At 41.2% G+C, this 25,334-nt stretch overlaps 1 protein-coding gene across 4 annotated transcripts in view; it reads left to right on the plus strand.

Annotated features, from left to right (window-relative positions):
* LOC121479288 (amyloid beta precursor protein) overlaps nucleotides 1-25,334 on the plus strand; it is a 270,747-nt gene that overhangs the window by 237,286 nt on the left and 8,127 nt on the right. For 2 of the 4 annotated variants that reach the window (XM_041734781.1, XM_041734783.1), the window contains 3 exons: nucleotides 7,067-7,120; nucleotides 19,854-19,954; nucleotides 22,678-22,824. In XM_041734781.1, the coding sequence (XP_041590715.1) occupies nucleotides 7,067-7,120; nucleotides 19,854-19,954; nucleotides 22,678-22,824 (302 nt within the window). The remainder of the gene's footprint in view (nucleotides 1-7,066; nucleotides 7,121-19,853; nucleotides 19,955-22,677; nucleotides 22,825-25,334) is intronic. The other 2 variants (XM_041734782.1, XM_041734784.1) reach the window with 1 other exon arrangement.

Genomic DNA, 25,334 nt, shown 5'->3' on the forward strand with positions numbered 1-25,334 from the left:
CTAAAACTTTAAAAACTTCAGTTATAAGGGTAACTTCCTTATTAAATTATAAGAGTGATGACTATATCATTTTTTTTAATAAGCGGATACATTTTGGTCTTTTAAAATCCTCATCATTCAGTCACCAATGAGAATTCTTTGTGGAAAATGTCCAGTCTCATTTGTAAATTGAATTCACACTCTTTTCCTTTCACACATTAAGCTGTTTAATTCAGGGAGAAACAGGTCCGACGTCTGAAGTCTGATAAACTTCCTTTGATAGAAAATTAATACCCTTAATGCCCTTGATTCCAACTCTTAACTTTTTATGAAAAAAAATTTAAGTTACATAGATTAGACTGTGTTCTTTGTTAAAAATTACCCCTGCCTTTGAAAATTTATTCAACTGCAATGATTCTAAAACTATAATTTACAAAGAACTTCCTGTCCTTTTCCTGTGATCTTTTCACATCTTTCAAATACGTAGTTTCTAGAAATAAAATGTTCCCATTTAATGTTTTCCATTACTTGTTGATTTTGGAAAAGTAAGATAAAACTTATTTCAGAGCCTACCTGACTTGTTATGATCACACACACACAAAAATAATAGAAACTAGAAATTATAACTTACTTATGGTAAAGTTTATGGAAAGTTTCAGAAGGCCAAAGCAAGCTACATTAGCAGGGTAAAAATTAGTTTACAGAAATTACTGTGTATGTTTGATGTAATACTTGGTATTTCTCTTAAATGTGGTAAATCCTTTACAAATGTAGAATATACAGAGTTTTTTAAGAAAAACAGCAAAGCCACTCGAGCCCTATTTATGTTCACTCTTCAAATTTAATGAATACAGCGAAATGCAATGATCTTGGTGCCACATAGAACAGCAAAAGAGTGTATACTATTCTAGAAAGTGTTGCATTTCCTGAATTTCAGCTTTTCTCTTTACTTTCTCACTCTATTAGATATTGAGAGCTTAACTGCCTAGTATGCATAACGCATTTCCTTGGTAACTTTAATGAGGTAAATTTAACTTTGCGATTATCATATTAGGAGTATAAATAATTTCAGCAGTTAAATAAATTTTTCTTTATGTGCTAACAAGTATTTCATCTTGATTTCGTATGTATTCATGCATATGTGGTCTCCATTAAAAATTGTATGCATTCTAGTAAGCATTCTGTTTATATTAAAATTCTTAAATAGTAGCCAAACTGACCCACTCTCTTCAGGGAAAAGAAATGCAAGGATATCGGTTGTTCTTTTTAAGTAGAAATAGAGGGAGGAACTATTTTACTTAAAGCAGCTTCCTAAATTCCAAACCTTGGTGCCCCTGCCAACATATCCATTATTTTCCTGGTCTTCTGCCCCTTGACAATCCTCCCAAATCAAATAAGAAAGAAGTCTATGTCCAGGTTAGGAGGTAAGCAGTGATCCTCACTGCCAGTGATACACTGCCAGGTAACCCAAAGAAAGAAGATTGGGCTAACCACTGGGTTTCTCCAAAGTGATCAGTTTTTGGAAGGCTAAGAACAATAGGTTTTGGAGATACCCCAGAGTAGCAATGGACTACCAACGGACTACTCTGGTAGCAATACCTCCACTGAGAAAAGTAGGCTCTGAGAGTGGCCTATGGCCATTGGTCCAAGGAAACAGTCTACACTCCTTCACATAGACACACTCTTGGGTGTTGCCAAGATGCCCACTTGGGCGAAGTCCTTGATTGAGTCCCTCTAGGTCTTTGACCAGGACACAGCTGTTAACATTGCCCAGGCCTCATCAAAAGAGCTGATACTCTTGTTATATAAAGATCTGTCATTAATAAATAGAAAAATCTTAAATAAAAGTATTACAAAGCAATAATATTAAGGATCTCAGAGCTTGAGTTCTGGTTCTTGCTGTTATCAGACCCAACACTCTTTTTATAACATTTTGAAAAGCCTCCTTAACGGTGAATCTTGAAATAAAACAGACTGACAGTGTTTCACGGGGAAAACTCAACGAACACATAAGTATGCAGGCTAGCCTACTAGCGGAAACAGTGGTGCATAATCAGGTGTTTGTCCTGTATGGATGTGACAGATACAGATGCAGATGGATACGAGGGCTGATTCCATGATTCATGTTCTGTGAGCAACAGTGGATGATTTCCTAAAATAGTAAAGAACTCCTGGGAAGGCTCTAAATAAAACAACCTTCCCTCATTTTACCCGGTGGTGAGCTCTTAGCAGTCCAGGTTACAGTAAGAGCTATGCAAAAAACCGCTTTGTGTTTATATATTCAACTGAGTTACGTTCTAGTCCCACATGATCATAGATAAATGAACGTCCAGCCAGAATTTAGGAAATTGTAGAAATGCAGAGCTAGTTTTATTTGCGTGGGATTGCCCTGTGCCTAGCATCTAGCATCTTTGGACCCCATCCTCTAGAAGCCAGTTGTGTCCTTTCCCCAGTAGTCGTGGTGACAACCAAAAACACTTCCACATTCCCACCATCGCACAGAATGGTAGCTGCCTCACGTTCCTGAATGGTGTGGGTCATCAGAGTTTAAATTCCAGCAGTGCTGTGTGTTGGGGGCAAGTGAGAGAGCCTCTGTGGCTTTTTCCTGGTCTACAAAACAAAGGTGATAATAATTCCTAATTCAGAGATAAGCTATGAGCATTGATGGAGATGGCAGGAAAAGGTCTTAAAGTATCTACAACACAGTAAATGTATAGCGTAGCTCATTCTTTCTCCTTCCTTCCTTCCTTCCTTCCTTCCTTCCTTCCTTCTTTCATTCCTTTCCTTTATCTTCCTTCCTGTCTTCCTTCCCTCCTGTCTTTTCTGTCTTTCTTTCTTTTGTCTGTTTGTTCATCTATTCATTCTTTCTATAGGACCAAGATCTTATTAGAGAGGTTTTACCAGCTGCTCCCAGGGAGAATCACCCTATGACCCAAACAGTGTATCCTTAAAAATTAATTACGAGGTCAGCCCGGGTGGCTCAGTGGTTTAGTGCCGCCTTCGGCCCAGGGCCTGATCCTGGAGACCCGCGATCAAGTCCCATGTCAGGCTCCCTGCATGGAGCCTGCTTCTCCCTCTACCTGTGTCTCTGCCATGCTCTCTCTCTTTCTCTCTCTCTCTATCTCTCTCTCTCTCTCTCTCTATCTCTCACTAAGAAGTAAATAAGATCTGTAAAAAAAATTAATTACTATAATAAACCATATAATGACACAGTCTTAAAATCTTCTCCAGTCTGCCCTCCCCATCTCCTCCCCTTGTTCCCTCTCCCCGGGACCTTGCCACCTGTGAATATCTCACACACAGAATATTGAAAATACCTAAAATTCTGAAAGGATTCCCTTTCATCTCATGCAATCCTCATCATCATAGCTTCAAACACACTCACCAACAATTTATTGGTTTTTCTTAAGAAGAGCCCACCAAGTCCAGAGAGAGAGTCAGATCCCAAGCATTCTTTTAATTTTTATTGAAAAACTAAGTGTATCGCAGTTTTCCCATATTTTAGGCTATTTGGCCAGCTACAGTTTGCCTTGGGGGATTTTCTGTGGTTTTTTTCAGATCCACTAAGCTTAACTGGCTAAACTGAAGTGAAGCTGTTATTTATCAAACTGCTGTTCTCTTGGATTGTGAAGTCATCTTGCTAAAGGCATTTCTGTTTGTTCTGCTTTGTCATGATTGCTAAGCAGGCCAGCCAAAAGGTGGCCAACAGTCAGCTTCTTTGTATAGAATACATGCGTGGAAATACTATAATATTCTCAAAGAGGCATAACAGGTCTTATGTATATAATTGTGAGGGGAAGATGTCCTCTGGTATATTTCTAATTAGCCTACTAAAGAAGCAATGACCAAATCACTTTAAATGCTGAAAATGAAGGATGCTTGGGTGGCAGAGTTGGCTAAGCATCCAACTCTTGGTTTTCGCTCAGTTAATGATCTCAAGGTCATGAGATCGAGCCCCATGTCAGGCTCCATGCTCAGTAGGGAGGCTGCTTGAGATTCTCTCTTCCTCGCCCTCTGCCCCTCCCCCCGCTTGCATGCTCTCTCTATCTCTCTCTAAAACAAATAAATTTGGGACTCCTAGGTGGCTCAGTGCTTGAACGTCTGCCTTCAACTCAGGTCTTGATCCTGGGGTCCTGATGTCCTGGGATCGAGTCCCATATTGGGCTCCCCACAGGGAGTCTGCTTCTCCCTCTGTCTGTGTCTCTGCCTCTCTCTCTGTGTCTCATGAATAAATAAATAAAATCCTTTAAAAAAATTTTTAAAGCCTTTTTAAAAATAAATAAATAAATGCTGAAATAAATGCTGAAATTGAAATTAAATAATGTCCTCTTCGGGCCTGTTTTCTGCATGTGTAAAACTGTTTTCCTGCTGATTCCTCCATTGCCTTGAGCCTGGTAGCAGGCTGTGCTAAGCAGCATTCAGCTTAGAATTGGTCTGTTATAAGGAACACCAGAACAAACTCAGAAGCCCCAGAATTTGGATCAGTTTGTCTCCTCTCCTAAGGAGACATTTGAGTCAAAGCTATTGAAGGCATGGGAATAACACATTTCTACTTAAGTTTTATCTTAACTCTTTAAGATGACCTCCTATTTTTAATTTATTAAATAGCTAGAGTAAAATGTTTCGAACACTATATTTAAGTTACTTTCTGGTTCAACGAGTAATAGTTCATTTGGAAAATTGGGAAGTATTTGTGTTGGACTGGGAAATAATGCACCTCTCTGTCTTGTCAATGTATATTCATTTTTGGCAATGATGTCATTTTTTTTAAATTGATTGATGTCTGCTCACTGAACACAAGAATTACTTATTTTTTGAATATTAATTCATACTGAATCAGCCTCCAACTGTTAAAGCAGGCTAGGGTTTAAGTCAATAAAACTATTAATTGTTTCATCTTCCTAAAAAGGAAAAGCTGTTATTGCTATTTTCAAATTTCAAATGAACATGCACACTGGGAAGAAAAGGCAGAGAAGCTTCTAGAAACGATCTCCTCACCTAGAAATAACTACTGATAGCTTTTTGTGGTAATATCTTTCGGACTTTTTTTTGTCTGTACATTTGATGCTTTTTCTGTATTTTAAGTAACTGTGGAATAGTACTTTATCATTTGTAAGGTTCTTGTGCATATGTGTGCACGTTTGAGCCCTGGAAAAACCCTGTTTACTTATGACAAAGCTGAGGATTGGAAAGAATGTGGCTTGCCCAAGATCACAGAGTAAATCAGTAATGGCATTAAAGTGGACCCTGGGACCAACGGCCAGCTCTTCAGCCTGCATTTAAACCACAGATTACCTACTGATTCCTTCATGAGTCAAATTTGGTTTCTGATAGTTTAGCCATTGATAGATAGGATCCCCACTTAGAGTTACTTTTTTGCTCCATGAGAGTGCTTCTCCATGCTCATCTTCAACTGAAGCACCATTGGAGCTCTGGTGAAGAAATTCTTGAAAAATAAAATAATCCCTCTGTTAACTCTATTTTACATGGAATAAGGAAGGTCTCTCACTAAATACTGTTGCAGATGGGAAGAAAGGTAGAACACAGAGAAACTATATCATTCAAATGTGTTCATGAGTTACAGAAGGAAGTATGTTTTAATCTGTCATGCCAGTAAAGTACTAGCAATCAGTCCTCTTCTCAGCGATAGTTAGGGAATATTTAGTAAGTGCAGTTTCATAGTATTTGAGCATTTCCAAACAGTTCTTAAATTTTTTTTTGTTTCTCACTGCAATTAGAAGATACTATTTTACATATGCAGAAACAGCCTCAGAAGTGGTCATTCAGCCAAGGTTGCTTACATTGCCAATGTTGGGTATAGAGGCGTCCACCCTCTTCTCTCCGCCATGCTGCCAGTCTGCATGATAAAGGACTAAACCTTGCTCTTTCGATGCATCCAAATGTCTTAGTATTCTCAGAAGCCTGATTTTTCCATACTTTGAAGGCTTGACTTCCTGCCACTCTCTTCTCCACTTTTCTGCCAACGTGTGACATTCAGGATCGATGTGGGTTTGTAATCCCACCTTGCAGTGCCTGAGCTGTGTACATCAGTAAGCTCTCTGGTTTTATTGAAACTGGTATTCCAGAAACCATCCCATCGAGCACACCTTTCTTCCCACCAACATCTTTGCTCACCTTTGCTTACCTTCTTATCTTTTATTTCCCAGGCCTTACGCAAGGGGCTTCTCCCCTTCCTCGGCTTCATTTGCCTCTTGCCCATTTTTTAATCCTGAAAGCTTTGGTTCCCTCCCTTGCCTGTTTCTTCAAATACCAGTCTAAGTTCAAGTTCTAGTTTCTGAGACTCAGAAGCACTTTGGAAATACCAGCTAATGATAAGCAAAGGCGGGCACCCTATGCCACCTGCACGGGTTCCTTTGGGTCTAGCCCAGAATATTCACAAAGGAAAAATTGTGGAAGGTGAGACATATGAAAAGAAATACTCACATTTCACATGTTTTCAACTCTAAAGTCGTCTACTAAAATAGTAACTACCAGCCTTTAAAACTAGAGAGAGAAAGACTGACTTTCTAGCTGACTTCTTTCACCCTCAAAATGGGAGCAAAATTTTATGCACTAAATGGCAGATTGTGTGGTGAAACTTTTCTCTCCCAATGAACTCATGTTTGCATTCTCCCTGGGGATTTAATGGAGTCCTTTTATAGTTAATTAACTGTAAAATAAGATAAGATTGGACAGTTGTAAAGGGAGGTATCCTCAAGACTTTCCACCAGGCTGGGTATAATGTATTTTATTCCTAATCAAAGCCAAGAAACCATCTCTAAACTCAAGGAGCAGCAAATCCACACTCCCTTCTCCCCTCTTTGATGTTGCTGCATGTCCTGGTGAGTGCTTTTATTAGAACACTTTTATTAGTAAGGTTGACCCATCAGTAGTGGTAAGCCTTTTGAAGTGGTACCGCTCCTATTCCTTGATACTCAGGATTAACTCACTGGTGGTTCTCTTCCAGCTGCTCTTTTTTTTTTTTTTTTTTCAATAACCTATGTATTTCACATGCTTTTCCCTGCTCTGTGTTCAGGAGCCACAACTCACCATCTTGATTTGTCTTGTTTGCTTTCCCTGTGCCCAGTTGAGCCTGTTGATGCCCGCCCTGCCGCCGACCGAGGACTGACCACCCGACCAGGTATAATAACCCGGTTACTTTCTACCTCTCAGCATCTTGCGCTTGAGCCTGAGCCAACGCCACCCCCCGCTCTTCGTGATTAGCCTGTCTACACTGCAGTTAGGGAGAGAGGATTTGAAAGGACCTGGAACCCAGACTTCTCAAAGATTCCCCCTTGCTTTTTCCTTACACTTGATTTTCCAAGTTCCTATTTAGGTAATCAATTTTCTTTCTGAGCTTTCCTTTTCAAATAATAAGAGAGCCCTTCCAGCTTATAGGGTGGTTTTTTTTTTTTTTCTTTTTTAAGTGGAGAAGAGTATTTAGACCTCTGTGTCCTCAAAAATGGAAAGCCACACAGATGCAGATTCTATCCGGTGATAACTTGGTCTCTGCTTTGAATACCTCTTCCTTCCTTTCTTGTTTGGTATGCAGATGGGTCCTCTTCTGACTGAATTGGGCTCAAACTTCAATCAGTTCCTCACATAGATGTGAATTCCTAAAAATATCAGAATGGGCCTACCTCTAGAACCCAGAAATATTTGCATTTTCTCTTTCATGGGTTGTATGGATGTATGGACGTATTCTCCATGAGTGACTACAGTGACAGAAAGGATATATGTGCATAGTTTTGTGTACCAGTCTTCTATTTTTTGTAATCACCTAAAGTTCTCATTAACACTATAATAGACACTTCTTTTTTTTTTTACAGTTTCCCCAGCATTAAGAAGAAGTACACTTTGATCCTTTTTTCTGTATCTAGTCTATATCTCAAACTGTTTTTAAAATAATGTCACACCACGACAGAAGCACACATGAACCTGGTTTTGACTTTATGCACAGTTTTGACCAACTAATGGTAGCCATTGGTTTCCATGAAACAAAGACAGCAGTTACAGAGTTGACCCAGCTGTATATTCTAGAGAAACTTAGCTCCACAAACAAACTATACCTTCTGGAATTTATTTCCTTCCTTATCCTCGTAATGGCCTTGTTGCAATAATCAAGGAATAGGGACTTCACCATTTTTGAAGATGTTAACACACAGAGGTAGGTCCCTGGCTCAGGTAACAGTTGGTAGCCTGCCAAGAACAGACCCTGCCCCTCACACTGCCAGTGTCGGCTCAGACCCCTTCTATCTCCAACCACAGTCATTGATGAGAACTCCGAATCTGCCCTGTGGCATCTTCATGACTGTGTGTGACACATCTTGACAGCTGCTCTGGTTGGTTCTATGAATCTCTGCCTTTAGGGCTTTTCAGAGGAACTTGAATTATAGTAAGTCAGACACAGTGTGGGCTCTCCTAATGTCTTCCTTATTGCCATTGTCATGCAAGTGAATTTTAAGGAACCAGCAAATGACATCCCCATCCTGCTCAGCCCATGGTGGAGCTCAAGGCTAAGGGGTCAGTTCTGTTCTAACAGTTACTGAGACCAGCTCAGGATGATCATTTGCCTTGGGCCTTTTTTTATGCCACTTTCTATTTTACTTTTAAGGAGGAGATGCTCTTCACCTACAAGAATAAAAGTGAATTAGAAGCACTCTTACAACCAATTTTATAAAGTCCCTTCTTTGGGCCCTCTAGGCTAATATGTTCTATTTGGAATATGAGGGGGGCAGGGTTTGACAACCACCAAAGTTGATTTTTTCCCCTTTTTTTAAAAAAAAAACTCTAACATGAAAATAACTTTTCCATTCATTTCCCCCCAAAACAATCTATTTTAAGGGAAGAGCTAGAAAGTAGTTAGAGTTGTTACGTGGGGGGAAGAAGCCATCCAAGGTCTTTATTATAACAATAATAATGTTTCTATAACAGCAATATTTCATTTTGGTATTTCACAGAGTTCAACGCATTAAATGCTGTGGTGGGTGGAAAGACATAAAATGATAAGTTCCCCATTCTCAGGAGCTTGAAGTATATATAATAGAAGGAACACACTTAGCATATATAAAAGAGGAGATGAAATTAGAAAGGCAGGGGAATACAAACCAACGTAAAGTACAAACCAGGGTGTCTGTGAGGTAAGCAGATGGGCCACTCACTGAGGGTGTGTTAATCCAGGCACATATGGGAGGTGAGCTTCAGGGAAGCATTTCAAAAAATTTGAGACTCATCCATTAGCAAAGAAGAGGGGAAGGATTCAAAGATGGGAGCATGGCCTGGGCTTAGCTTGCTTTCTTGTACTTTTTCTCCAATAAAAGAAGGCCATACGTAAGCAAGAATGATCAGATCCAAAGTGAAGAAGACTCTACTTTACGAATAGCTCTTACTTGCCAGATATATAGTAGTAGGACATGCACTCTTTTTCTGTGCTTACCGGCCGTATCCCAAGCATTTGGACCAATTCCCTGCTACGTTCCCAGAACTAGTTTTGGTTCTTCCAACATCACTCTTTAGGAGACTGCACGCTTGAGTTCAGTGTGCCAAACTATATCTTTAGACTTCTGAAAAACCAGGGCACTGTAACTTAGAATGCAATGTCAAGTAGGGAAAACAGTGGTAGCAGTGGGGATTTCTGGGCATGGTGGTCATTAGAGCTACTCCCCCTGCTTGCTTCCAGGGAAGAAGGGGTTCTGGAGGTCAAGTTACACATTTGACCAGAATAAAGAAGGAAAATACATTAGCAAGCTCTTCACAGGGGGAGGAAAGCTACCCTTCCCACTATAAGTTATTATCACCCTTCTGCAGTCCTCATAAAGGAGACCAAGTCCTTGACTCCAAGCCATGTAAAAGGTTTCATGAGGGACATGCCTCCCTCCCCCCTCAAAAGAAAACAGATTCTGCCCGCTTACCATGACATAGAGAAGTAGAGTTACACCAGGGCTTGGAATGGAATCAGTACAATTGAGAAAACATGTCTGACGAGCCTGTACGCAAAGGTCCCTGCGACGTATTTCAATCTACATGTCACAATTGATCGCATGCAATATGAGCCTATTACTGATGATGTTGCGCTATGTGCAAGCTTATTTTTCTTTCCTTTTAGTGAGATTTGCTTCATGTATAGAAAGTCCTTTCACTAAGTGCTTATACATGCTACACATAAATGAACTAGGAAGATCTTTCTTCTGAAAGTCTTGCAAACTATTGCGCTATGATTAATCATCTGTTGTTCTGACTTGTTACATGAATTTGAATTTGGTTTTTTTTTTTTGTTTTTTTGAATTTGAATTTTGAGTACCAAAAGTATTTCACTCTCCTTTCTGAAATAATGGGCTTTTATTTTTTTTTTTTTATAATGGGCTTTTATAATTTTGAATGGAGAGCTCCTATTTTTTGAAGTAATCGTTGGTCCCACAAATCTAAAAGAAAAGACTATTCAAAGAGACTTTGATTAAAATCTCGAAATATAGCAAGATGGCGGAGGAGCAGGGTCTCCAGGTCACCTGTCCTCAGCAAATTACCTAGAAAACCATCCAATCATCCTGAAAACCTACGAATTCGGCCTGAGATTTAAAGAGAGACCAGCTGGAACGCTACAGTGAGAAGAGTTCGCGCTTCTATCAAGGTAGGAAGACGGGGAAAAAGAGATAAAGACACAAAAGGCCTCCAAGGGGGAGGGGCCCCGCGAGGAGCCGGGCTGAGGCCGGGGCGAGTGTCCCCAGGACAGGAGAGCCCCGTCCCGGAGGAGCAGGAGCTGCACCGACCTTCCCCGCGGAAAGGGGCTCCCCGGGAATTGGAGCAGGATCCCCAGAAAGGCGGGGACGCCCTCGGGCTCCCTGGGACAGTAACAGAGGAACTGCGCCCCGGAGAGTGCGCCGAGCTCCCTAAGGGCTGCAGCGCTCGGCGGGACCCGGAGCAGCTCGGAGGGGCTCGGGCGGCGGCTCCGCGGAGGGGGCTGCGGGGCTCCGGGAACAGCTCGGCGGCGGCGGCTCGGGCGGAGGAAGAAGCTCCGCGGAGGGGGCGGCGCGGCTCCGGGAACAGCTCGGAGAGGCTCGGGCGGCGGCTCCGCGGAGGGGGCTGCGCGGCTCTGGGAACAGCTCAGCGGCGGCGGCTCGCGCAGAGGAAGAAGCTCCGCGCGGAGGGGGCTGCGCGGCTCCGGGAACAGCTCGGAGAGGCTCGGGCGGCGGCTCCGCGGAGGGGGCTGCACCGCCGGGAGCGCGAATCCAACAGCGCAGGCCCCGGAGCACAGGGCGCCGGGACACAGCCCAGGATCCGGCCTCCCCCGGGACAGGCAGAGGCCGGGAGGGCCCAGGACAGCAAGGACGCTCCTGCCTGGAACTGAGCAGATCAGCGGCCCCGCCCCGGAGCCCCCAGGCCCTGCAGAAGGAGAGCCCCGGAGCTACTGCGGGGGCTGACTCCAGGGTCCCAGAGCTGCCCCCGCCACTGTGGCTTCCTCCCGGGGCCTCACGGGGTGAACAACCCCCACCGAGCCCTGCACCAGGCAGGGGCAGAGCAGCTCCCCCAAGTGCTAACACCTGAGAATCAGCACAGCAGGCCCCTCCCCCAGAAGACCAGCGAGACGGACCAGTTCCAAGGGAAATCAAGGGACTTAAACTACACAGAATCGGAAGATACTCCCCCGTGGTTTTTTTTGTTTTTTGTTTTTTTGTTTTTGTTTTTGTTTTTTTTTGTTTTGTTTTGTTTTGTTTTGTGCTTTTTTTTTTTTCTCTCTTTCTTCTTGATTTCTGATTGCTTCCCCCACCCCCCCTTTTTTCTTTTTTCTCCTTTCTTTCTTTTTCTTTCTTTTTCTTCTCTTTTTCCCCTATTTTTTTCTTCTTTCTCTTTTTTCTTTTTCTCTTTTCTTTCCTTCTCTCTCTTTTTCTCCTTTTCCCAATACAACTTGTTTTTGGCCACTCTGCACTAAGCAAAATGACTAGAAGGAAAACCCCTCAAAAAAAAGAATCAGAAACAGCCCACTCTCCCACAGAGTTACAAAATATGGATTACAATTCAATGTCAGAAAGCCAATTCAGAAGCACTATTTTACAGCTACTGGTGGCTCTAGAAAAAACCATAAAGGACTCAAGAGACTTCATGACTGCAGAATTTAGATCCAATCAGGCAGAAATTAAAAATCAATTAAATGAGATGCAATCCAAGCTAGAAGTCCTAACGACGAGGCTTGACGAGGTGGAAGAACGAGTGAGTGACATAGAAGACAAGTTGATGGCAAAGAGGGAAACTGAGGAAAAAAGAGACAGGCAATTAAAAGACCATGAGGATAGATTAAGGGAAATAAATGACAGCCTGAGGAAGAAAAACCTACGTTTAATTGGGGTTCCTGAGGGCGCCGAAAGCGACAGAGGGCCAGAATATGTATTTGAACAAATCCTAGCTGAAAACTTTCCGAATCTGGGAAGGGAAACAGGCATTCAGATCCAGGAAATAGAGAGATCCCCCCCTAAAATCAACAAAAACCGTTCAACACCTCGACATTTAATAGTGAAGCTTGCAAATTCCAAAGATAAGGAGAAGATCCTTAAAGCAGCAAGAGAAAAAAAGTCCCTGACTTTTATGGGGAGGAATATTAGGGTAACAGCAGACCTCTCCACAGAGACCTGGCAGGCCAGAAAGGGCTGGCAGGATATATTCAGGGTCCTAAATGAAAAGAACATGCAACCAAGAATACTTTACCCCGCAAGGCTTTCATTCAAAATGGAAGGAGAGATAAAGAGCTTCCAAGACAGGCAGGAACTGAAAGAATATGTAACCTCCAAACCAGCTCTGCAAGAAATTTTAAGGGGGACTCTTAAAATTCCCCTTTAAGAAGAAGTTCAGTGGAACAATCCACAAAAACAAGGACTGAATAGATATGATGACACTAAACTCATATCTATCAATAGTAACTCTGAACGTGAACGGGCTTAATGACCCCATCAAAAGGCGCAGGGTTTCAGACTGGATAAAAAAGCAGGACCCATCTATTTGCTGTCTACAAGAGACTCATTTTAGACAGAAGGACACCTACAACCTGAAAATAAAAGGTTGGAGAACCATTTACCATTCAAATGGTCCTCAAAAGAAAGCAGGGGTTGCCATCCTTATATCAGATAAATTAAAATTTACCCCGAAGACTATAGTGAGAGATGAAGAGGGACACTATCTCATACTCAAAGGATCTATCCAACAAGAGGACTTAACAATCCTCAATATATATGCCCCGAATGTGGGAGCTGCCAAATATTTAAACCAATTAATAACCAAACTCAAGAAATACCTTGATAATAATACACTTATACTTGGTGACTTCAATCTAGCTCTTTCTACCCTGGATAGGTCTTCTAAGCACAACATCTCCAAAGAAACGAGAGCTTTAAATGATACACTGGACCAGATGGATTTCACAGATATCTACAGAACTTTACATCCAAACTCAACTGAATACACATTCTTCTCAAGTGCACATGGAACTTTCTCCAGAATAGACCACATACTGGGTCACAAATCGGGTCTGAACCGATACCAAAAGATCGGGATAGTCCCCTGTATATTCTCAGACCATAATGCCTTGAAATTAGAACTTAATCACAACAAGAAATATGGAAGGACCACAAACACGTGGAGGTTAAGGACCATCCTCCTAAAAGATGAAAAGGTCAACCAGGAAATTAAGGAAGAATTAAAAAGATTCATGGAAACTAATGAAAATGAAGATACAACCGTTCAAAATCTTTGGGATGCAGCAAAAGCAGTCCTGAGGGGGAAATACATCGCAATACAAGCATCCATTCAAAGACTGGAAAGATCTCAAATTCAAAAGCTCACCTTACACATAAAGGAACTAGAGAAAAAGCAACAAATAGACCCCACCCCCAGCAGAAGAAGAGAGTTAATTAAAATTCGAGCAGAACTCAATGATATCGAGACCAAAAGAACTGTGGAACAGATCAACAGAACCAGGAGTTGGTTCTTTGAAAGAATTAATAAGATAGATAAACCATTAGCCAACCTTATTAAAAAGAAGAGAGAGAAGACTCAAATTAATAAAATCATGAATGAGAAAGGGGACATCACTACCAACACCAAGGAAATACAAACGATTTTAAAAACATATTATGAACAGCTGTACGCCAATAAATTAGGAAATCTAGAAGAAATGGACGCATTCCTGGAAAGCCACAAACTACCAAAACTGGAGCAGGAAGAAATAGAAAACCTGAACAGGCCAATAACCAGGGAGGAAATCGAAGCAGTCATCAAAAACCTCCCAAGACACAAGAGTCCAGGGCCAGATGGCTTCCCAGGGGAATTCTATCAAACGTTTAAAGAAGAAATCATACCTATTCTACTAAAGCTGTTTGGAAAGATAGAAAGAGATGGAGTACTTCCAAATTCGTTCTATGAGGCCAGCATCACCTTAATTCCGAAACCAGACAAAGACCCCACCAAAAAGGAGAATTACAGACCAATATCCCTGATGAACATGGATGCAAAAATTCTCAACAAGATACTAGCCAATAGGATCCAACAACACATTAAGAAAATTATTCACCATGACCAAGTAGGATTTATCCCTGGGACACAAGGCTGGTTCAACACTCGTAAAACCATCAATGTGATTCATCATATCAGCAAGAGAAAAACCAAGAACCATATGATACTCTCATTAGATGCAGAGAAAGCATTTGACAAAATACAGCATCCATTCCTGATCAAAACCCTTCAGAGTGTTGGGATAGAGGGAACTTTCCTCGACATCTTAAAAGCCATCTACGAAAAGCCCACAGCAAATATCATTCTCAATGGGGAAGCACTGGGAGCCTTTCCCCTAAGATCAGGAACAAGACAGGGATGTCCACTCTCACCACTGCTGTTCAACATAGTTCTGGAAGTCCTCGCCTCAGCAATCAGACAACAAAAAGACATTAAAGGCATTCAAATTGGCAAAGAAGAAGTCAAACTCTCCCTCTTCGCCGATGACATGATACTCTACATAGAAAACCCAAAAGCCTCCACCCCCAGATTGCTAGAACTCATACAGCAATTTGGTAGCGTGGCAGGATACAAAATCAATGCCCAGAAATCAATGGCATTTCTATACACTAACAATGAGACTGAAGAAAGAGAAATTAAGGAGTCAATCCCATTTACAATTGCACCCAAAAGCATAAGATACCTAGGAATAAACCTAACCAAAGAGGTAAAAGATCTATACCCTAAAAACTATAGAACACTTCTGAAAGAAATTGAGGAAGACACAAAGAGATGGAAAAATATTCCATGCTCATGGATTGGCAGAATTAATATTGTAAAAATGTCAATGTTACCCAGGGCAATTTATACGTTTAATGCAATCCCTATCAAAATACCATGGACTTTCTTCAGAGAGTTAGAACAAATTATTTTAAGATTTGTGTGGAATCAGAAAAGACCCCGAATAGCCAGGGGAATTTTAAAAAAGAAAACCTTAGCTGGGGGCATCACAATGCCAGATTTCAGGTTGTATTACAAAGCTGTGGTCATCAAGACAGTGTGGTACTGGCACAAAAACAGACACATAGATCAATGGAACAGAATAGAGAACCCAGAAGTGGACCCTGAAATGTACGGCCATCTAATATTCGATAAAGGAGGAAAGACTATCCATTGGAAGAAAGACAGTCTCTTCAATAAATGGTGCTGGGAAAATTGGACATCCACATGCAGAAGAATGAAACTGGACCACTCTCTTTCACCATACACAAAGATAAACTCAAAATGGATGAGAGATCTAAATGTGAGACAAGATTCCATCAAAATCCTAGAGGAGAACACAGGCAACACCCTTTTTGAACTTGGCCACAGTAACTTCTTGCAAGATAAATCCACGAAGGCAAAAGAAACAAAAGCAAAAATGAACTATTGGGACTTCATCAAGATAAGAAGCTTTTGCACAGCAAAGGATACAGTCAACAAAACTAAAAGACAACCTACAGAATGGGAGAAGATATTTGCAAATGACATATCAGATAAAGGGCTAGTTTCCAAAATCTATAAAGAACTTATTAAACTCAACACCAAAGAAACAAACAATCCAATCATGAAATGGGCAAAAGACATGAAAAGAAATCTCACAGAGGAAGACATGGACATGGCCAGCATGCACATGAGAAAATGCTCTGCATCACTTGCCATCAGGGAAATACAAATCAAAACCACAATGAGATACCACCTCACACCAGTGAGAATGGGGAAAATTAACAAGGCAGGAAACAACAAATGTTGGAGAGGATGCGGAGAAAAGGGAACCCTCTTACACTGTTGGTGGGAATGTGAACTGGTGCAGCCACTCTGGAAAACTGTGTGGAGGTTCCTCAAAGAGTTAAAAATAGACCTGCCCTACGACCCAGCAATTGCACTGTTGGGGATTTACCCCAAAGATTCAGATGCAATGAAACGTCGGGACACCTGCACCCCGATGTTTCTATCAGCAATGGCCACAATAGCCAAACTGTGGAAGGAGCCTCGGTGTCCATCGAAAGATGAATGGATAAAGAAGATGTGGTTTATGTATACAATGGAATATTACTCAGCAATTAGAAACGACAAATACCCACCATTTGCTTCAACGTGGATGGAACTGGAGGGTATTATGCTGAGTGAAATAAGTCAATCGGAGAAGGACAAACAGTGTATGTTCTCATTCATTTGGGGAATATGAATAATAGTGAAAGGGAATATAAAGGAAGGGAAAAGAAATGTTGGGAAATATCAGGAAGGGAGACAGAACATAAAGACTCCTAACTCGGGGAAACGAACTAGGGGTGGTGGAAGGGGAGGAGGGCGGGTGTTGGAGGGGAATGGGTGACGGGCACTGAGGTGGACACTTGACGGGATGAGCACTGGGTGTTTTTCTGTATGTTGGTAAATTAAACACCAATAAAAGTTAATTAATAAAAAAAAAAAAAAAAAAAAAAAAAAAAATCTCGAAATATAATTTTAACTGTTGCATTGCTAGATCCTGATGACAGCAAAAGGGAGAGCTATAAAGAAATTACTGTGGTTATACAACCCCTTCTCAGATTGAAAAGGGCTTGTAGAAAGATTAATATATACATATTAAATAAATAAACTATATTTTTATAAATAAATATTATTTATATTTATAAATAAAACCAATGACAAATAGCAGAGCATTAGTATCACAGCTCAATAAACATAGTGACATAGTGTTAGGAAATTAGAGGTCAGAGTGAGTTGAAAATGATGAGAAAATGCAAATAATTTCAAAGCAAGAACATAAAAAAGAAGAGCTCTTGGGACAGGGTCGGGGGTGAGGGACAGCCAGTGAGAGGACCCAGGAAAAGATGAGAGACAAGGGGAGACTGTCCCATTTGTGCTTCTGCCTTTGTGTCTATATATTAAAGAGAGTGATCTTTTGAAAGAAAGAAATGAAAGTCCAAAGTAGATCAAGATGAAAAAAGAAAGCACTAGCTAGCTTCCTGTAATAGTTTTCTATTGCTAATGCAACAAATAATTCCGTAACTAAGTGACTTAAAACAACAAGCATTTAGTTGCTTATAATTACTGGAACGATCAGTATTTCAGGCATGGATTATCTGGGTGCTTCTGGCCCCAGGTCCCTCAGGAGGTTGCAGTCAAGACATCCTCTAGAGCTGCAACCATCTGAAGACTTGAAGCTTGACTGTGGTGGGTCCATTTCCAAGATGGCTCACTGACAAGGCTGTAGGCAGGACACCGCACCTCATCGTGGGAACCTTTTTGTAGGGCTGCTTGAGTGTCCTCATGGTAAGACAGCTGGCTTTCCCAGGGCAAGTGACCCGAGAGAGAGAACAAGAAGGAAGCTGCAGTGCCTTTTTTGACCTAGACTCAGAAGTCCCCCAGGATCACTTTCTCTGTTGTCTGTTCATTAGAAGCAAGACACTCCTCCATCCAGTCTACACTCGAGGGAAAGGAATTCAGTCCCACCTCTGGAAAGGAGGAGCATTAATAAATTTGTGGATATATTTAAAATCTACAACCCCTCTCTACCACATCCAAGTCCTTGTAACCCAGACAAATTGGAGGCTAGGAGAACTTGAGGGTGAAATTGTTGAACTGCCCTCCATGATCTTTGTGGACCTTGGAGAGCGGGAAAGCTGGGAAGATAGGGAGAAGAAACTCATTCTGCCAGATGGACAGGAGAGAAGACAGGGTGACAGTCCACAGACTAGGTGTGGATTGACATTAGTCGCTGCTCTGTTTTCGGATGAGTTATTAAATGGAAGCTTTGTGAACAATTGGACAAGGAATCAGGGATCTGTCAAAACCAGCACAGGCGCACGCAGTCTTGTCAACTTCTTTTCTTTTTGTGTGAGCTGTGCTGTTAGACTGGCACACGGTTATGCTGTGGACATTGTGCTTTTCAGTTTCAGCCAGATGTGTGACCAGTTTCACAGCACCTTGTGGACAGGCTGTAAGAGTGACTAGACAAGATGCAAGAAATTAGGTCCAATGGGAGCTAAGGACCTGGTGTAACATGTAGCCTGAGCAAGAACCATCAGGATCACAATGCCACTCCTTGACTGTCTGGTCTGCTCAAGGCTATCATGCAGAAGGGAGGTGTTGGCTCGCCCTGCATGGAACAGGCTCAAAGAGCGGATGCTGTAGGGGGTCTGAGGTGGCCTTGCGGGAAGACCATCATTCTTATAGGCAGAGCTGTCCAACACGGAGGCAAGCAGAGATTCTTCTCCAGTTAGGAGCTGAGTGAGGGTCTGGCCCTGGGTGGGAATACCATAGAGATGGGATCTTACCTTTCTCATCCTAAAACTACGACTTTTGATATATAAATGCTAAACACGTGGAACCTGATAATTTGTATATTGTCCTTTCAGGTTTTGTTTCAAAAATGGCCTTGCCATTTTGTGTTTCAGCTTCCAATTGTTATTTGAAAAATGAAATTTATTGTAACAATTAGTGTAAGACTCCTGTAGCAATTTATAGAGAAGGAAGAGTTAGTAAATTATAAGTTCTGTTAGCCCCACAGAAACATTTTCTAGAATTATGGACTGCAAGTCTTTATTCAGCGGATGAACCAATTAATTCTGTATCTATAACTAAATCACTTAACTAAATAAATATGATTTTTATAATGCTTCACTGCATAGATACACAAACGTAATTTATTTGTAATTGGAACAAAGCCCTAAAGTAGCAGTTTGATTCTACCAGGTAATTAATGCTCTTTTTTAAAGACTTTTTTTTATTTTTTTCTGAAAGAATGAGGACACATGGGAAAAGACCTAGAATAGGCTAGACAATAAGCCCCTAAAACAAGCCAGTATACTCTGGGAACACATCCTTGCCAACCTCCCAACTAGCATTTAACTTCTGGTTCTCCCCATTAAAAAAAAAAAAAAAAAATTACAACATGTGTCTAAAGGCAGTAGAAGCTTTAACTTCGGATTTCTTTAATCTTTAATTTCTTTTTCTTTAAAATAGATAGTGGTTAAGGGTTTAAATACAGGGTGTCAGTTTTCTTTTCTTTTCTTTTTTTTTAAGATTTTATTTATTTAATCATGAGAGACACAGAGAGCAAGGCAGAGACACAGGCAGAGGAAGAAGCAGGCTCCATGCAGGGAGCCTGACGTGGGACTCGATCCCTGGATTCTGGGATCACGCTCTGGGCCAAAAGCAGAAGCTCAACCGCTGAGCCACCCAGGTGTCCCTGGTGTCAGTTTTCTCGAAGAAAGTCACTAATCTGTTTCCTCTCACTCCAGACTTAGAAACTAAGTTTTGGTAGCCTTTGTGTTACAACATTAGTGTTTACAGATAAAATGAATTGACTGTCCTGCATCATTTACTCATGGTGTGATGCTTATGGATTAATGCAGGTTCAGGCTTGACAAATATCAAGACGGAAGAGATCTCCGAGGTGAAGATGGATGCCGAGTTCCGACATGACTCAGGATATGAAGTTCATCATCAAAAATTGGTACGTAAAGTAGTTCACCTCTTCCTGCCACTCTGCTTGCCTTGCCAGATGACCTGTTAACGCTTGTTCACGCTGTGCCAGAAATCCAGTGAAGGAAAAGATAAAAACAAGAATAAAACACTTTTGCCTATTGTAGGGTTCATCATGGAAACACAGAAAAGAAAAAGGGGGGTCCTTATAGAATAGTTCTTTATGTCTGGAAGGCAGCAAAGCCCACCCAGGGCTCAGAGTAGAATTAATTTATATTATAATATCCGCTCTAATTAACTTCCACGCTATTTTCTAGGAAGTCAGGCTTCTAAGAGGTGGATTTGGAGTTGGCATTTATAACTGTCTCCCTGTGCCCCTTCGTCTCTCCCTCTTCCCTTCCTTCCTGAGTTCTTTCCCCAGCACCCATGTTTTTAGTTTCTCCCCCGGGGGTAGGATCTCTGGGTTTCTACCAAGGTAGGTGGAGGCAGGAGGTGCACAGGACTCCATGTTCCCAGTAGGGTTGCTCTTTGAATGATTTGGACAAGGAAGACAGCAGCCTCCTTATTGGACAGAATCTCCTCCTGCCCCCTGTGTTTTCCCCCAAACGTTAGAATCAGAACAAATCAAAGAGCACCCATCCCCTTTGCAGGCAGCTCCGGTAGTTCTATGAAATCTTTTACCAGATGCTTCAGATAAATCAAATCCTGCATCATGCTAGGGTTTCTTTCGTCTTATCAGTAAGCATAGTAAGTGGGTTAAATTAATAAAGAAGACAATTTTACTGCATATTCAGTAGTCAACCAAAAAATGGTAATAAATTCTCTTAGCAATAATAATACTTGAGAAGTACCTGCTGTCAGATGTTTATCATGCACTGGGGGTGAGGATGGGGGGAACATTCATGCTCTTTTTCAAGGGAGAGAATATCTTTCCAATATTCATAAATATAATTTCTAAATCCAAGTAGCAAATTGCAGAAGAAATGTCTGTGAAATATTGTGCATGTGTCTTTTCACTCTCAATGATTGGAGCAAATCCAAAACTGGCCTGTGATTCAGATTTGCATTTCAACTCCCATAATCTTTTCTGTACAAGAACATTTCGGGTTTTTGAAGCATGATTTTCACTGGTAGGTTAATCCAGTCTCAGTTAATATAAAATCAGGGGCACCCTTGATCTGACCGATGCCGAAGAGGTTAAAAAAAAACTCTGGGGTAGCTGTTCCAGAGTTAGGGGCTGGTGGGACACAGAGCTGAAGATTAACATGCGGATTTGCGTTTTCTGGAGCCTGTGTCATAAAAGCTCATCTCCACAATTATGCTAACTCCTATAATGCGACAGTGACTAATGGCAGGGCAGCAATTAGGAGAATCAGCTCCCTCTACTGAGCTAGTTGATAAGATAATGTACTATAATTAGTGCAATGAATATTACAAAATTACAGTATTTTCTTAAAGACACAGGAAGATGTCCAGACTTGCATTTATTCCTGATTACCTCACATTTTTATCATTAGCTAATTAATGATTTGCTTTTTATAAATATGTTGAGCTAGCATATTTGTTGAGAAAGGGGAATAATTATGAAAAGTTTCTCGTTTTGCTGCAGATACACCCTGAGTAAGACTCTTAGAAATTGGCCCTATTTGTTGTATTTTATATTGCCTTTTCAGATCACCAGGATGTTCGTTGTCACTGTGGAAAATCCAGTCATTTTACTGTGTTGAGATTAGACTGAAAGAATTTCTTTAGGGAGCTGTTTTTATTAATTTATACAATAAATGTGGTATACGTTTAGTAGTAGTTAAGCCAGGTGGTCTGGCATAAGATCATCTCCTTACATAACAGGATTATAAAAAGTACAGCATGCTTTTATAATTCCAGTTAGGTATGTAAAGTTGAAAAATAGTGACTTGCTTTTATAAACAACATGAAGGAATGCTGTGCGGCCAAGTTATCAGATTGAACAAATATCTCTGACATTGTTTCCAAAATTGTTTATGTTCAATTCAAACAAAGAGCAAGAGTAAAACAACAGGTTTAGTTGGGTTTCTGGAGAAAGGTGTAAGCAAGCCGGAGTTCTGTATGGCTATTAAAATTCTTATCTTGTCGCCTACTACTTCTTCCCTTTGAAAAAACTCTTTTTTTTTTTTGAAAAAACTCTTTTTTAAGCATTACACTTCTGGAGGTTCATTCAGTACTGTCCTCTTGAAGGATCGTGGCTAAAAGTAGGTAACAAGATGTCTGTATTCTTCAGATGAACTCCTTTGTCTCAGATGCTTTATCCTATGTATTAATGTCCATCTCAGGAAATTAGGACATCTCTGGGTTTGCACCTAAGGTGGAGTGGTCATGCATCAGGTACCTCAGTGGGCCTCTTTTCAAAAGCACAGTCCGTGCCTTTACAGCCTTTGGTAGATCCCCACTCCACCTCTCACCAAATGTTCCACCTGTCAGAGGGTTTCAGGTTCCTTTTGGCTACTGTTTAGCCTTTCTAGGAACATGAGGGAGTGGGGTGGAAAGCAGACTTCCCAGAACTGGGGAAGCATTCTGTAGACTGCAGGTGTCATTGTTAGTAGGTGGAATGTGTGGGTTTTTTTTTTTTCCCCAAGTAATGCACCAAAGAATGGAGTGACCGCCAGCTGAAACTTACTGCATAAGATCCACACTGAAACTTTTCACATTCCTCATCCAGTTGTTCTCGTGCAATTGCAAACCTTTTTTTGTTTTGTTTTGTTTTGTTTTGTTTTCAAGGTGTTCTTTGCAGAAGATGTGGGCTCAAACAAAGGTGCCATCATTGGACTCATGGTGGGCGGTGTTGTCATAGCAACAGTGATTGTCATCACCTTGGTGATGCTGAAGAAGAAGCAGTACACGTCCATTCATCACGGTGTGGTGGAGGTAAGTGACTATGGCTGTGTGTTTGCAAGCGAGAGGGCAAGAAAGACTACATGAGAGATTTTGCTTGGCATTAAACTAAGAATCATCCCTAAGTAGCTATTCTTTGAAAAAAAAATTAAGATTCCTGCGTGGTGCTCAAGTTTGGCAGCTGTTTTCTTGTGTTGGTCTTCATTCATCCTGACTTAAAAATGCTATAATCAAGGCATTGGATTGTGTGCTGCTCCCTCCGCTTATCTTAGAACTTGTATCAAAATGTCAAAATAATAACTAATGAAGATGCCTGGCTTAAAGATGTTGTGATTACCCTCAACCATTTAAAAGAAAAGAAAAAAACAACAATAGAAGTTAGAAATGAAAAGGAAGCTGGAAGTCTGCTTCAAAAAAAAAAAAAAAGAAAGAAAGAAAAAAACCATAAGCGCATTCATTCCCTAATTTTTTTTTTGTCTTAAAGAGTGTGACTTCTGACTTCTTAGTAAAACCAGGGAGTAGTAATTAATACTCATTTTCAGTGAAGAGTCTTACCTTTTAAAGTTTCTTGGAGGGGATCCCTGGGTGGCGCAGCGGTTTGGCGCCTGCCTTTGGCCCAGGGCGCGATCCTGGAGACCCGGGATCGAATCCCACATCAGGCTCCCGGTGCATGGAGCCTGCTTCTCCCTCCGCCTGTGTCTCTGCCTCTCTCTCTCTCTCTGTGACTATCATAAATAAATTAAAAAAAAAAAATTAAAAAAAAAAAAAAAAAAAGTTTCTTGGAAAATCACATGATAGTAGTTGAGCAGAACCTGCAGGGTTGTTCAAGCTGTTCAGCCTGTTACCTGCATTTCTGCCTGAAATATCTTCGTTTCCAGGGGTTAGTATAGTTGCCCTGGAGCTGGAGAGAAGATTCACCAAGTGACAGTCACCATTACCACATGATTACATTCAAGACTTTGTCCACACAGGCCAGCATATGACTAATGAGTGTGTACAGCACGGAAGTCATGAGTTACACCAACAAAATAGAATAGCTACAAGGTTCAAATGTGACTTCTTAAACCCATGACACAAAATAATTGAAATATAAAATTTACAAATAAGTTCTTCTTAGGCATTTATGTTTTTTAAGATTTTAAGTAATTGCAACACCACCCAGCATGGGGCTCGAACTCACAATCCCGTGATCAAGGGTTGCATGTCCCACCGACTGAGCCAGCCAGGCACCCCTCATGTATTTTAAAATGCAGTTCTGGTGTTGGGGAGTGGGTGGGTAATCCTCATAGTATGTGTAATTTTTTTTTTTAAGATCTTACTGATTTATTTGAGAGAGTACCAGTGGGGCAGCATTGGGGGTGGGGACAACAAAGGGAGAAGCAGGCGCCCCTATGATTTTTTAGGAAACTCTTAGAGAAAGTGAGTTAATATGTCTTAAGAAGTATTAGAATTTTCTAGATCCGAAAGAGATCTCCGTGATCAGTCAAATTGATCTTTTCATTTGGTAGATGAGAAAATAGCCGGCAGCTGCTCACCTGTTGTTGAACCAGGTAGGGCCAAGGTCCAGATACAGATTGTCCCATATCTAACCATGTGTCTTCAGCCAGAGAAAAGTCCAGATATTTCCAGTGAGTCAAACTTCTCACTACCCGCCGTCCCCCCGGAAGAAATGTCCTCCAAACCATTCTCGATCAGAGAAAGGCAGGAAACGTTTAAACAAATGTATGGCAAAGCCAGAAACCTCATTGCGTTCAGCTCTTAACATTCTCCAGGCTGCTTGTTGATGGGATCTGCTGATGGAATTGGTTTTGAGTCTTCTTTTCCCTGTCCGTACTGGTGTGGACGTGCTGGGGGCAGCAAGATGTAAAAGAACAGAACGATTGACAGCCTAGACTGTCAGCACATCAAGTAAGCAATGACAGCATCACCGACTCTGGGGTGTTGCTCTTACAATCGTTATTTCTGAGCTCGTGTCCTTTGAAAAAGATGTATCATTGTTAGCATCAGTTTACTTCTCAATCACTCAAAACATTTTTTTCCCATTGCATATTTGGGCCAAAAAAAAAATGTTTTCATACTTGAATAGTTAAAAAGCCCCTTTCATTTCTTTAATATATTTTATGGGAGTTGTTTGTTTTTAGTTGAAGCTTAGTTGACCTACAGTGTTCGTTGGTTTCAGGTGTGCAACCAAGTGATTTGACAGTTCTGTACATTACACGGCACTCAGCACAATAAGTGTAGCCACCATCTGTCACCAGTAATTGTAGGTTTTAATGGCCTTGGACTGGCAAATCCTCCCAAGAGGCATCTTCCTTTTTATCAATTCAAGTGCCTGTTTGGGATGCCAAAGTCCAAAGAGCCTATATTGGTTTGCTAGAGCTGCCACAGCAACGTCACAAACGGGGTGGCTGAAACAACAGAAATTTATTTCCTCACAATTCTAGAAGCTACAGGTCTGCGATTGATTAGTCTGTAGGTTTGGTTTTTCTTCTGAGGCCTCCTTCCTTGGCTTGTAGGTGGCCTACTTGGGCCTTCACCTCATC

Source organism: Vulpes lagopus, chromosome 20 (assembly GCF_018345385.1).
Source record: "Vulpes lagopus strain Blue_001 chromosome 20, ASM1834538v1, whole genome shotgun sequence".
Lineage (NCBI taxonomy): Eukaryota > Metazoa > Chordata > Mammalia > Carnivora > Canidae > Vulpes > Vulpes lagopus.